Raw genomic sequence first — 13,976 nt, 5'->3', positions numbered from 1 at the left:
ATATTTATGACGAATGTTTTTACTTCTTCTAAAAATTTGAAACAATTACGTTAGAGTCTATAATTGATAATTAATTATTATTTAATCTAAAAAGACTTTTGTATTTAAAGGATAATACGGGAAAAGAAAATAAACCATTACGTGCTCGTAAAGGACGAAGTTCAGAGTCATTTATTGAAAACGTAATTGCCCATGGTCCAACTATTCTTGATCATAATGATCTAAGTCGCTCTTCCCTCATCAGTAAGAAAAATATATTATAAATACTAACTAACATTTATCTCCTGTTTTTTACTGTAATATGACTCAGTAGAGCAAACAGCATCATTAGATTCTTTTCTACGCAATTCTGTGATGTTATCAACTAATTTTATTTGGAATAACTTTAAACACGACTGATTTTTTAATTTCCTGGAAGTAGATAAAAAATTTTAAATGCTCTTAAAAATTTTTCAGTATATAAAACTCATCATTTAACTGTTTAAAATTTTATAAAGTTTTTAAATAATGCGATAATTCATTAATACCGCGAATTTTTATTTTGTTCTTTGATACTCTGCTCTCTTTGTATATATTTTTATTTAATTCTAATAGAATTGTTAATTTTTCTGTTTAAATACAGTTACGCAAGACAACATCGATTTCCTGGAAAATTTATTGCAATATGTCAAATGTTTGTATGAAAAACAAACGACAGAACCTGTCACACTACCATCAGTATCTCGCAGGAATGATTGCGATAATCGTGAAAGTAAATTTAAGGCAAGTTATCGAAGTGGCGCTCAGTAGCCTATTGGATCTGGCTCTTACTTACCAAAGCATTGGTCCGGGTTTTCGAGCCCGGCGTACACCAATGAATATTATTAATATTAAAGTGTATTATTCTTCTCAGCCTAAAAACGAGTCCAACCACAAAAAGTTTGCTCCCTACCGTAGTCGTTCATGACCTTAGTAGTTTATGCGAATTTACACAAATAGATAAAAAAAAAAAACAATTAGGAAAACGGTTGACCCTGAAGGTCATCCCTGCAACTTCCCACTAATTTCATACCTAGGCGCTTAAAATTGCATTTATGATGTTTTTGAGCTCTTCGAGCTCCATAAAGAATCTTTAAGCTTTAATTGATCAAACTAGAAATTTCGGAGAGCTCAAAAATATAGAACAGCTATCTCTTTGAGCTTGGAGAGCTCAAAAACAAAATAAGTGATATATTGAGCGCTTAGGTATGCAATTAGCGGGAAGTTGCAGGGATGGCCTTTAGGGTCAACCGTTTTTCTAATTTTTTGTCTTGATTCAAGACAATTACCCTCTTCTAAATTATTTTCTTGGTTCAAAAATTTTTCTCTCGAATCAAGTTTTTTTTTTCAGTGTAGCTTACAAAGTAACAGTGACAAAAAATATTGTGTGTAATTTGACCGCTTAGTAGCGATTTCCACAATCTTGATTTTACGATATTCCTTTCAAAGTGTGTTACTCGAATTTAAAAAATGAGTGTAAATTTCCTTTCTCGGCTTCGTTTCGGACATCACAATTACGCTCGTTTTCATATATTCGGGCCACAAACTTTTAGCTCATATCACAATATCGACGTTATCGATAAATCGCCTTCTTGTGACCTTATGATATTAATTATTATTTTTTAAAACATTAATTAGACCAGTACATTCAAAAAGACGTCATATAAATCCCCGAAAATTTCTTTTAAATTGATATATATGTACAGGTAGAACTAATTCCCAAAAGTAAAATATGGGTTAGTGCATCATTCCTAGAGATAATGAGCAATACATATAAATCCAAGCCATCCAGACTGGTAATTAAATTATTGCACTATATCATCGGCGAGAAAAATTTGGCCAATATGACACTTACTGGGGGAAAGGGGACGAAAAAAATCCCAAAGAAAACTGTTAAAGCAATTCGAGGTAAGTGATTTATGTTAAAGTTAACAAATATAATTTTTGTCATTTCAACCGCGAAAGTTGGATTTTTGAGTAACATACAGAGGGCGCAAAGAATACGATTCCTGGCAATCTATAGTTTAGTTAATTTATCTCACACTAGCATTGAAAAGTAACTATTCTCTCTCTCTATCTGTCTCTACATTTCTGCACGACTACGCTAAAATACGCTATCGATGAGTCGAATTATCTTTTAATTAGACAAACGTTCGTAGGGTGGAGTAAAAATCGCAAAAAGAATCTTAGCAACAGTTGAATCTTGTTAACAACTTCAATATATACAAACAAACGTTCAATCTATCGCTATTTAATCTCGTGTAACATAATTCTCGTGCCTTTAAATAAAATAAACGGTCATTGAATATTCTTGACTGTTCTCTCAAATACAACTTCCGCAATTGATATGACAAAAAATTATTTTCGATACTTTATGCTCAAAAGTAGGGACCCTGATAAACTTGAAGTGAAGGCACACGTTTGAGGCTATGGATACATTGATATCAAGACCTCGTACTATATCCGGACTCGCTACGCTCGTCCGATAAATAACTGGGTCGTGATAGTAATGCGCTCATAGCCTCAAACTTGTGACATCACTACAATCCGTCGAAATCCCTACCTTTGCGCATATGTATCGAAAATAATTATTATCGTGTACGGAACATTAAATTTCAGAATATGTACACTGGAATACACGGAGAAAATTAAGACTGGATTTGGGAGATTTCAATCGTGTGATTACAAATGCATGCTACGCAGCAAGAATAAAATTCAAAAATGAAAAAAAAAAAGAAATAACAAGAAGAGGTATACTACAAGAAGGTAACATGACGGAGAAAGATCAGAAAGATAATCAGGAAGCTGAGAAAGGAACTGCTGTTACAAAGAAGAAAATGGTTTTAAAAGATTTCGTCAAAAAAAATAGAAAACAAAAATAATGTAATTCATGGCGTAAAATAATTAATAAAAAGTATTTCCTCGCAATATTATCGTTCAATAATAAGAAACATGTGTCACCTCTCAAACTATCCCTGTCTCGAAAAATTATTATAGAGCGTCTTTAAACAGTCTTAAAATAATCTTAAAATAGTCTTAAAAAAATCATAAAATAGTCTAAAAAAAATCTTAAAATAGTCTTAAAAAAATCTTAAAATAGTCTTAAAAAATTATTAAAAAATTTTCAGGCTATTTTAAAATGATATCACAGCAACAGTTCCGGAAAATTATTATTGAGCGCCTTTAAAGTAGTCTCAAAATGGTTTAAAAAAAATTTTTAGACTTTTTTAAGATGAGCTCACACCGGCAGAGCCCTGAAAAATTATTATAGAGCCTCCTTAAACAGTCTTAAAATAGTCTTAGAAAAATCTTAAAAAAGTCTCAAAAAAATCTTAAAATAGTCTTAAAAAAATCATTAAAAAATTTTCAGGATATTTTAAGATATCACAGCAGCTCCGGAAAATTATTATAGAGCTATCCTTTAAATAGTCTCAAAATGGTCTTAAAAAAATTTTTAGAGACTATTTTGGAATGAGCTCACAGCGACAAAGCTCTAAAAACTTATCTTTAAACAATCTCAAAAAAATCTTGAAATAGTCTTGAAAAAATCTTAAAATAGTCTTAAAAAAATCATTAAAAAATTTACACTTATGGAAAATTATTATAGGGCGTCTTAAAATGGTCTCAAAATGATCTTAAAAACGTCATAAAATAGTCCAATAAAAATTTCTCAACAATTTAAAAGAGCGTACTCAAAAATGTTGCGGTTAGAAAGTCGTAAAATCGTCTAAAAAATGTTTAAAAATTAATTTCATAACAAATTCGAGAGCCAAATTTCTAAAAATTTGCTCGTGAAATTTTTTTTTGGTGTCTTAAAAGGATCTCAAAATAGTCTTGGTTTGTGTCACGTTTAAGATCTTAAACGAACGATAATTTTAAGACAATTTTAAGACGATTTTTACACAGGGATTATCAAATCTTACAGCTGACATAATCGCTCGAAAACGATTCAAACTCATAACAGCTTTGATACAATCCGGCGAAGTACCATCTGATGTCCAGAATTCTCTTAAATTTAAATGTGATAATTTATACAGTCCGAGAAGATACAGTAAGCCAATAAAAGCATGCATTTCTTCAACAGTAGTCGGACGAACAGCTGAAATATCTTGATAGTTAGGTCTTATCTTCTCTAAATGTATATTTGTAAACTTAACTATTTCTTGCACACAATCTTCTGGAAAAAATAATTTCCAGCAATCCAATGGAGTGGTCGTTGACTGCGCGATTTTTTTTACATTGGACAGGCGAAGCACTATATTATGTTTGGCAGTTTTCTTTTTTTTATTTGGAGCATTAGTAGACCACACAGTTTTTTTATCTTTCCCTAGTAGAGTTTTTCCATCATCTCCATCTTCATTACAAACATTTTTACTACTACTACTACTATTGTTATTGTTGTTGTTGTTGTAGTCATCTGAATAATAATCAGATGATTCATTTTCAACCTCGCTATCAGAATATTCTGATACGCTGAGCTCCTCCTGAGAATTGTTCAATGCTTCACTATCACTATTACTGTCTGTCTCGTACCTAGTATCAATAGAGTCATTTTCTTGTTCGTATTGTAACCAGTCTGGTTGGACTTTTTTTGTTTTCCTACTCATAACTACTCGTTAATTTCAATTCTTACCTGGAAAATAACAATAAAAATAAATAACTTTAAACATTCTCAATACAAAATAACTTTAATTTTTAGTACACATAAAATGTATTTGTTAGGATTACATATAAAAAAAAAATATTGACTTACGTTTATTAAACCTCTTAATATTATTTATTTGAAAAATATTAAATATTAAATTATAAATTTTACATATTTATGTAGGTAAACACAGCACAATATTACACTATTATTTTGGCGGTTAAGTATGATGTAAATAAATATGGCGGACGCGGACTGCGAAATGAGCCGAACTCGGCCGAATAAGAAACGAAAGCTAAAATCTCCCACCTTTTAATACTCTGGCCATGAGAAAAAATCTCATGTCCTCTAAAAAAAATTATTTTTTTATTATTTTTAATCAAAAAAAAATTTTTTTATTGTATGTGTGTCTAGAAAACTAAATTATAGGAAGATACAAAAAATTTCAAGTAGCTTTTCCATTTGAAATTTAAAAAATATTTGAGATTGAAGTTGCGCATGAGAAAAAATCTCATAACCCATGTCCTGAAGGGTTAAATAAATTTATATATTTTTCGGAATTTTTTCAACTATAGAGTCGTGTTATATCACGACATATATAAATACATCAAGTCAGAAACGTCAAATTGACTAACTTGTGAACTTTTATTATTTTTCGCTCAATACTAGTGGTACTCTATAGAAAAATGTCAAGCATATGACGTGTTTAGAGGCGGAATTGAACTATGGAAGCTATGTTTACATGGCTATTTGACTCAATAATGCTGAATTTCTTCCATCATATTTGATATACATGGCCAGACTTTCATGCAGACGACTCAGGTTCGAATCCCATCGCAGTTTAATCTTTATATAAAATTTTCAGGGTATTTCGATAGGCCTGTGCAACACAGGGGACAAAATTAAAAATCTAGTTAAAAATCTACAGAAAATACGGGGTATTTTATTTGTCATTTTTGAACTCGATTCTTTTTGATTCGGCTGAAAAATTTTTGTCCTTTCCTACACTACTAAAAACTGTTTTTAGGATTTTTATAAATTTTTTACCCAACCCAACAAAGAATGAATTTAAAAATAATCGGCTTTTTTATTCTCAAATAGCCACCACTTTTTTAAAAATTGATCTTTCGGAAACGTATCATATAGAAAATTTTTGTTTTCAAATGTATTTTCGAAAAAAAAAAAAAAAAATACCAAAAAATTTTCAAAGGTCAACTTTCAGCGAAGCTGTAGACTTAAAAAAATTTAATAAAATCGTTCCATCAATAATCTGCTATTTTTTAATATGAAAAAGCGTGCGAATGATCCTATTGACTTATTTCTTTTTCTGAGTCTTTGTTTCTCATTACGCTTTACGAAAAAGCAATATGGCAAAATTTGACGAACCGTTCTCTTTAATTCTTTTTCTTACTTTTTATAATCAATGACATTTTTTTTGACAAAAACCACTTTTAATCATTATTAAAAGTATAAATGATTTGTTATTCACCTTTTTTTTAAAAAATTTCAGGGGGCCTACTTTGCCCCCCCCCTTTCCCCTACTTGATAATATATCTGTCCCTGAATCTTGAAACAATATGACTAACGTCTATGAGAAGAAAGATTTGCTAAGTTAGCATGTAAAGAAGCAAAAGAGAATAAACTATTAAAAATTTCTAATGCGATCAAAAAAATTTTATGATTATTCATGAATTCCCGAAAATTAAGATTTTAGTAAAGCTGGAGGATCTGTTTGATTCAAATCTACTTCGCCATGACGGAAACAATCATTAAAATAATTATATTTATTAGCGACTTTTTTAGCAACAAAATGTTTTGCATTACAATGTCAACATTTAACAATCATATCACCAATGATGTAATGCTCTTGAATTTCATCGTTATTGTTTGCTACTGTTAAGTTTTTTTCATTCGGTTGTCTTAAAGGCTGATTTTGATTTGGATTGTTATCATTAGGAAATTCTGTTTGATGAAGTTCGTCGTTTGGTTTACTATAATTATGATCAGATTGACAATATTGAGATGTCGTTAATTCATACGAAGATGGAGAATGATATGATTGTCTTCAGAATATTGATATTCTGATTTTGTCGAAAACGATGTAGGGATTGACGTAGAAAAACCGTCATGTACAGTAGAGCAATAATAATGATTGGATCTCGCATTGTGTTGTTTGTTAGATGTTATTGTAGAGACTGCTTCAGTTATAAATGACTTTAATGGGGAAGTATTGTGATGCATAGTATAATGTGATATCTGTCGAAATTATTTGAAGATGATCTAATATGAGAGGATTGATCGGGTGGTTTTTTCTTTAACAATTTGTGGATTACGTTGCCTTTTCTTTTTTTTTCACATCGTATTCGTTTAATGTCTTCTTCTTTCCTCTATTGTTCGTATAATTTTACGCCGTCCCATATTTACACAACAGTTGGTTGCTAACGATAATAAGAAATTTATTTTCAACTTTCAATTAATAAAATAAAATAGTATTTTATATAATTTATGTTACTTTAATACATGAAAAATATGTGATAATAATAAATATTTAAGATGATAAAAAAAATTCCATCAATCAACAATAAACTAATATGGGTCATTCTATGTCAAATCGACCAATAGTTGGAATCGACCCCTTTCGATTTGGATAAATTTTGATCAGAAGTTTTCTTTTATCATATAGCGAAGTTCTGCCAAAGGAAAAAAAATAAAAAAATTTTTTTCAAAGATATCCAAATTCAAAATTTAGCGATTTTTCCAGTTTTTCAATATTGTTTTTGTAATATCTCGAACGCTATTATAGATACAGGAATGGGCTTTTGTTTGTTTGAAAGAGGACACTTGGGGCTATTGAAAAAAAAATATTTTAGAAAAAAATTTCGAAAAATGCCAAATTTTGAATTTTTGAAAATCGTCAAAAATGACGACCACCATTAAAATTTTGGCTCAATTTTTTTTTGTATAATACCTTGCACTGATCTTAAAAGATCCTGAAATTTTTGGAGAGGTTTTTTTTTTGCAAAAATATGAATTTTTTAATTTAAAAAAAAATTTTTTTTTGTTTTTTGCAACTTCTAAATAAGGTAAAATTATGCAGATGCATAATATTGTAATTTTGAGAATTTAAAAATTGAATGCACGACGTGGGAATATTACATAAATTAATTTCAACTTTTTTTTTATTTTTTGGATATATAATCTTGAAGTCATCTTTAACGCATGATATAATTTTTTATTTTTTTAACGCATGATATATTTTGTCCGTTTCTTTACTTCAATTACAGTTTTCAACCTCAAATAACTCAAACAGATATTAATTTTCAATAAAAATCGGAAATAATTTCATGAGAATATCAATTTCTTTTCGTTCTTTCGAATGGTATCAGGCGTTATTATCCCCAGACAAAATATCCCCGACAAAATATCCCCGGACAAAATATCCCCGTGTCAAAATATCCTCAGACAAAATATCCTCGTGACAAAATATCCCCGACAAAATATCCCAGTAAAAAATATCCCCGACACGATTACCCGCATTTGTGTTGGTCTAATATCGAATAAACACACACAAAAACCATGTTAAAAGGGCGCAACACGATTACCCACGTTTGTGTTGGCCTATTACTGAGTAAACACACATTTAAACCATGTTAAATGGGCGCAACACGATTACTCGCGTTTGTGTTGGTTTAATATCGAATAAACATGTATGTTTATGTATGTGTATACACATTTAAACCATGTTAAAAGGGTGCAACACGATTACCCGCGTTTGTGTTGGCCTATTACTGAGTAAACACACATTTAAACCATGTTAAAAGGGCGCAATACGATTACCCGCGTTTGTGTTGGTTTTATGTGTGGCTTTTTAAGTAATATCTATTTTTAAAATGAAAGACTGATTAAAAATAAATATTCATTATAAATTATTAACTTGTTTTTTATTTCTTTAAATAAAATCCTCCATCTTTTTTGTCACGCAATCATGTTAGTTCCTGATAATTCATATTTTATTGGGGATATTGTGTCACGGGGATATTTTGTCTGAGGATATTTTGACACGGGGATATTTTGTCCGGGATATTTTATCGGGGATATTTTGTCCGGGGATGAAAACGCATGGAACCCTTTCGAATACTTATTTACTTACAAATTTCTGCACATTAATGGTTCTCAATCTCAAATTACAAATTATTCCCATGTTAATACGACGATAAGTGGCGTCAACAACTACAAATGAAGTAAGAAAAGGACAAATAACAAATTATATCACGCTAAATTATAAATGATAAAAGAAAACTTCTGACCAAAATTTATCCAAATCGAAGGGGGTCGACTCCAACTATTGGTCGATTTGACATGGAATGACCCATATATTTTTCAAATTCACCACGTGACAACGTATTCGACGCCTAGAATCCAGCCTTTAATTTAATTTGTTGTCAACTCATTTTTAATTTTTAATTTTCAATTGTTTTATTTGAAAATTGTTGATAATGTGATGATAATACTGAAATCAGCAGTCACTTAAAAATTTTTTGTTTTTTTTTCATTAATTAAATTAGAACTAAAAAAATATTTCCAAAAATTGCACTTATAATTTTTCAAAAAAATCTTCTGCATGTAAAATTTTTCTTTTAATTTCCAAAAAGTGCATTTATCGTTTTTCGAAAAGATCTTCTAATTTTATTTTAATTTTTTAGTTATAATTCTTTCAATAATTAAAATTGTCAGATGTCTGCTAATTTCATTTTCATACTGATGAACTATTTTTTTTATAAATAATATTGCTGTAATAACAGTTATTATTATAATTAATCACTTACACTTTACATTTCACTTTGAAATTATTATTATTATTGCTTCATTATTTTTATAAGGATTATTATCTATTAATAATTTTAATGTTAATTTTAATATTAATTTTATATTAATTATAATTATATTAATATTAATTATTTTAATAATAATGTTATTGGAATATTATTATATTAAATAGATTATAAAGATAAGGATTATTATATTAAATAGATTATAAAGATAAGGATCTTTGTTTTCGACCCTGTTCCCGATCTCCTTGCCCTGACAACCACCGGCCAACTTTTCCGGCAAAATTTTTGCAATCTTCACCGTCACCAAGTTTCTCTTTTACTACATCTGCAATAAAAAAATAAATAAATAATACGATACATTAAAAAACAAAATTATATAAAAATCATTTTCATACCTTCCATACACTTTAAGAGTAATTTTTTTCAACATTTTTGGTCATCAGTGCAGATGCCATTTTACAAATGCATCCTTTCGCTGTTTTTTCGCCAAAAATTTTGATCCGGAAAAATGCAAGCTGGAAATAATTATAATAGTTTATAATAATTGTATCCCAATATTTAAATCATTTTCACTAGAACAAAAGCTTGAATCAATTTTATAAACCTTTTGTCTTTGTACATTTTTTAAATGATTGTATGTTTTATTTTGTAAAATATTTGCAATTGTTAGGTACCTGTTATTTTGAATATAACTATCAGTATTAAAATTATTTTTTTTAATTTACTTACTTTTTTTACTTTATTAGTTCATTCAATAAACCAAGTTTTACTTTCACACTTAATAATAATGGATATAATAAAGATAATAATTATTATAATAAAAATTATTTATTACATTAATTCTGAATCGTTTAATACCTACATTGTGAAAACAAATTTTTAATTGTTAATGAACTATTTGTTTAAACAAATAGAAAACATTTTTCGAAAAAAAAGTTCTTCACACGATAGGATATCTTTACGATTCATGAAATTTGCAATCGTTTGATACCTATATTGTAAAAACAAATTTTTAATTGATAATTAACTATTTGTTTAAACAAATGGAAAAAATTTAAAAATGAAATATTATTAAAAATAATAAATTAAATTTTTAATAATTAGATATAAAAAGGGTTTATAAAAATATTTTTTCTACAAAAATTTATTTACTTTTAAATTCATTTATTTTGGGAGTGAATGCGGAGTGAATTTTATTATTAGTAAAAATTAACTCCTTCTCGGAGTAAATATCACTCCCGCTGGGAGTGAATCAATTAAAAATCATTCACTCTTCATTCACTCTGCGTTCACTCCGCAAATTTTTTACAGTGTAGAGGAGAGTAAGATTAGGTAAACTGTATACTGTAACTGTAACGGTAGTAATACGTTTCGTGAATGGCACCAAATAGATCGTGACGGTCACTATCCAGACTGCTACTCGTAGCCTCTACGAATCGTACCGGTAACGATTCACTCTTACTATACAGTAGATCGTGCCGAGCAGAAAACTTTTTTTTCAGTGTAAGTGCAATTTTAGGCGCCTAGGTATGGAATTAGCGGGAAGTTGCAGGGATGGCCTTCAGGGTCAACCATTTTTCTAATTTTCAACTTCCCGCTAAGAAAATCGAAGATTTTCAAAAATCAGGAAGTTATTGGTTTCACCCCGTTTTTCAAAAATCGAGTTTTCATCAGATCTCGACGTTCTGAGGTCCTAGGAAGCTTCCTGACTACCTCCCGCGAGGTTGTCACTATGTCTGTATGTCTGTATGTGTGTGTGTGTGTGTGTGTGTGTGTGTGTGTGTGTGTGTGTGTGTGTGTGTGTGTGTGTGTGAGAATGTGTGAACCACATATAACTTTTGAACGGCTGATTTAATTTTTATCGCGGTTGGTGCCATTTAGAAAAGGCTTGGCCAAACTTAAATTTTGAGTTTAATTTGGGCCTATTCGGATCAGTAGATCTTAAAAAAACTAAGAAAAAAAATGTTTTCAAATGCGTTTTTTTTGGATAACTTTTAAACGGCTCCACCGATCGATTCCAAAAACTAATCAGCTCTAGACAATAAAAAACCACGTCGATCGCCACCAAGCTGGTCAAAATCGGTTGATTCGTTCGAGAGATATCGTGAACGAAAGAAAACCGAAAAAAGTGTTTTTTCGGGATTACTCCGAAATTTTTTGTTCGATCAATTTAAACCTGAAAATAACTTAGGAGGATAATATAACTAAGTTGAATGCCGCCAACCGCGTGAAAATCGGTAATCCATTCAAAAGTTATTGCGGTTTGAAAATTCCAAAAATGTGTTCTATGAAACTTATATCATACTTTTCAGCTGGGAAAGCTCAAATTCATAGAAATATTATCTCTTTGAACTCAGTGAGCTCAAAATATCACATAAATTATATTCTGAGGCTCAAAATCTCCATAAAATTATATTTTGAGGCTCAAAATCTCAAAAAATGTCATAAAGTACAATTTTAAGCGCCCAGGTATGGAATTAGCGAGAAGTTGCAGGGATGGCCTTTAAGGGTGAACCGTTTTTCTAATTTTTTTTTTTAATTTTATCTTGTACCTTCCGCAGGACTGCATCCTGTTGCAGAAGCTAATTTTTTTTTTTCCGTGTATGATAAGTAATTTTTCATATTATATCAATTTTGATAAGTTAGGAAGTTTTCTGAAGGTAAAGAATATAACTATAAAAAATGTCGTGCATAGATTGAATTTTTATTGAATATACAATATTCTACAAATTTTACAAATAATTACTGGAAATAAAATCATTTGAATATTCTGTGTCTCTAAAGACGTTCAATTGTTGGTCAGTAAGCAATCTATTGTGTACAGCTGATATCGTTTTCAACGAAAGAAATTCTTTCATTCCTGGTTCGGGATTTTTGTAGTAAATTCCAATACCACCAAGCGGTGATGGAGGATTACTAGTTACGTCTCGTGAATCAAAGAATGGAAGCGTCGTCTGGCCTAAATCCTTCTCCCAATTTGAAACACCAAACTTGATATAATCATTTGTATTATTATGAGATGCAGTTGAATTATATGACCCCAGTAGATTCGACCTGTTAAACATGAAAAATTTAATTTTTTAATGCTTTCAAGATGTTATTTCTTAGTCCAGTTTTTATCAATAAAAATAAACCACACTAATAATATTACCCTATTATCCGAATCTGATCGCAGAGCGCCACTTGAGGTTTTGGATTTGAAATCAAAAATCCATCTTCATCATACATTTTCGTTCCGGCTACTCTCAATGCAATTCTATTATTTTCCACCACGAACTTTACTCCTAAAACAGATCACAGTTTTACATGCAATCAATTATTATACTGAGAAAAAAAAAATTAAAAAAAAAAAAAAAAATGAACATTTCTGTGGATAGAATTTTCATCCAATTTTCTTTTTCAAATCTAGAAAACTTTTCTCCAATAAGAAAGTCACTGTAAGAGAAAAATTTTTAATTCTTCAGCTAGAGAAATAGAAAAGTTTATCAATTGATTGAGATTTAGATTCTGAAAAACATTTTTCTTCAAAGTTTTGAGCTTTTGAATTTTTTCGAATATTTTGACAGTGAAAACGAAGTTCAATAGAAATAAAGCTCAAAAACAAAATAGTATTCAATTCAAAGTAATCCATATTTGCATAAGACAACTTTGTTAATATTAAGGTTGTTCTGACACTAATACACTTGTAAAGATCAAAAATGATTTTTTGATATGTTATGAATTGCTATCTCATACGTCTAGGAAATTAATTTTTGGAATAGATCTGACTTGAACGTTTATCCTTTAATAAATTATTAAAAAGTTGAAGCCTATAACATGTGGCCTAGACTGGGCTTCAAAACTGACGGCTTATTTTCTATCGATACTGTGAAAATATCATTCATGATGATAAAAAAATTATTGTGCAAGTTTGAGTCCTTAATAATAATATTAAGGGGTGTATCGTTACGACTATTGATTTTTCAACAGTAATCGCATTTTTACTCAAAATTCGTTAATTATCAATCTGAAAAATTTTAGCGATATGTACCTTATAGGAAATTAAATTTCCTAAAAAGTTATCTTTGTAAATTACTGTAAAACAAGCCGTTTCCTTGTAATCATGCCTTAAACAAAAGATGTTTTATTTTTTCAAATTTTGCGTTTCAATTTTGGATTTTAGAAGCTACCATGAAATAATCAATATTTTGTCACAATTTAAAATACTTGTTTTCAAAGGAAATTTTAATGCTCTCACAAAAAAAGGTCTCTTAACATTTTTTGATTAAATTCACTCCTTTCAAAGTTGTTCGAGCGTAGCTGAAGCGAATCCAAAAATAATCCCATCGCTTTTCGCGTTGCACACGATTTTTTCTCTTTTGATTAGAAGAATCTACGAGCTTTAATATTGAGTAACAATTTTTTGTTGGAAGACTCAATTTTTTATAAAATCATACCTTACCAATGTATTATTTGCTTTTTTAACGATTAATTATCGACAT

The 13,976-nt window shown here is 29.6% G+C and overlaps 1 protein-coding gene across 1 annotated transcript; it reads left to right on the top strand.

Annotated features, from left to right (window-relative positions):
* The first annotated feature begins 1,398 nt into the window (after positions 1-1,398).
* On the top strand, positions 1,399-2,930 carry LOC123273962. The gene is made up of 2 exons (XM_044741453.1): positions 1,399-1,926; positions 2,638-2,930. The coding sequence occupies exons 1-2, from the start codon at positions 1,779-1,781 to the stop codon at positions 2,898-2,900; spliced, it is 411 nt and encodes a 136-aa protein (XP_044597388.1). The 5' UTR covers positions 1,399-1,778; the 3' UTR covers positions 2,901-2,930.
* Positions 2,931-13,976: the final 11,046 nt, after the last annotated feature.

This window comes from Cotesia glomerata, unplaced genomic scaffold (assembly GCF_020080835.1).
Source record: "Cotesia glomerata isolate CgM1 unplaced genomic scaffold, MPM_Cglom_v2.3 scaffold_179, whole genome shotgun sequence".
NCBI lineage: Eukaryota > Metazoa > Arthropoda > Insecta > Hymenoptera > Braconidae > Cotesia > Cotesia glomerata.
Note: the sequence above shows the minus strand (reverse complement) of the source record. Positions and strands in the feature narration are given on the sequence as shown.

Bases quoted from the DNA above. Each gene is read 5' to 3' on its own strand.
- LOC123273962 (XM_044741453.1), top strand. From the start codon at position 1,779: ATGAGCAATACATATAAATCCAAGCCATCCAGACTGGTAATTAAATTA. The intron at 1,927-2,637 runs GTAAGTGATTTA...ATTAAATTTCAG, and splicing joins AACTGTTAAAGCAATTCGAG to AATATGTACACTGGAATACA.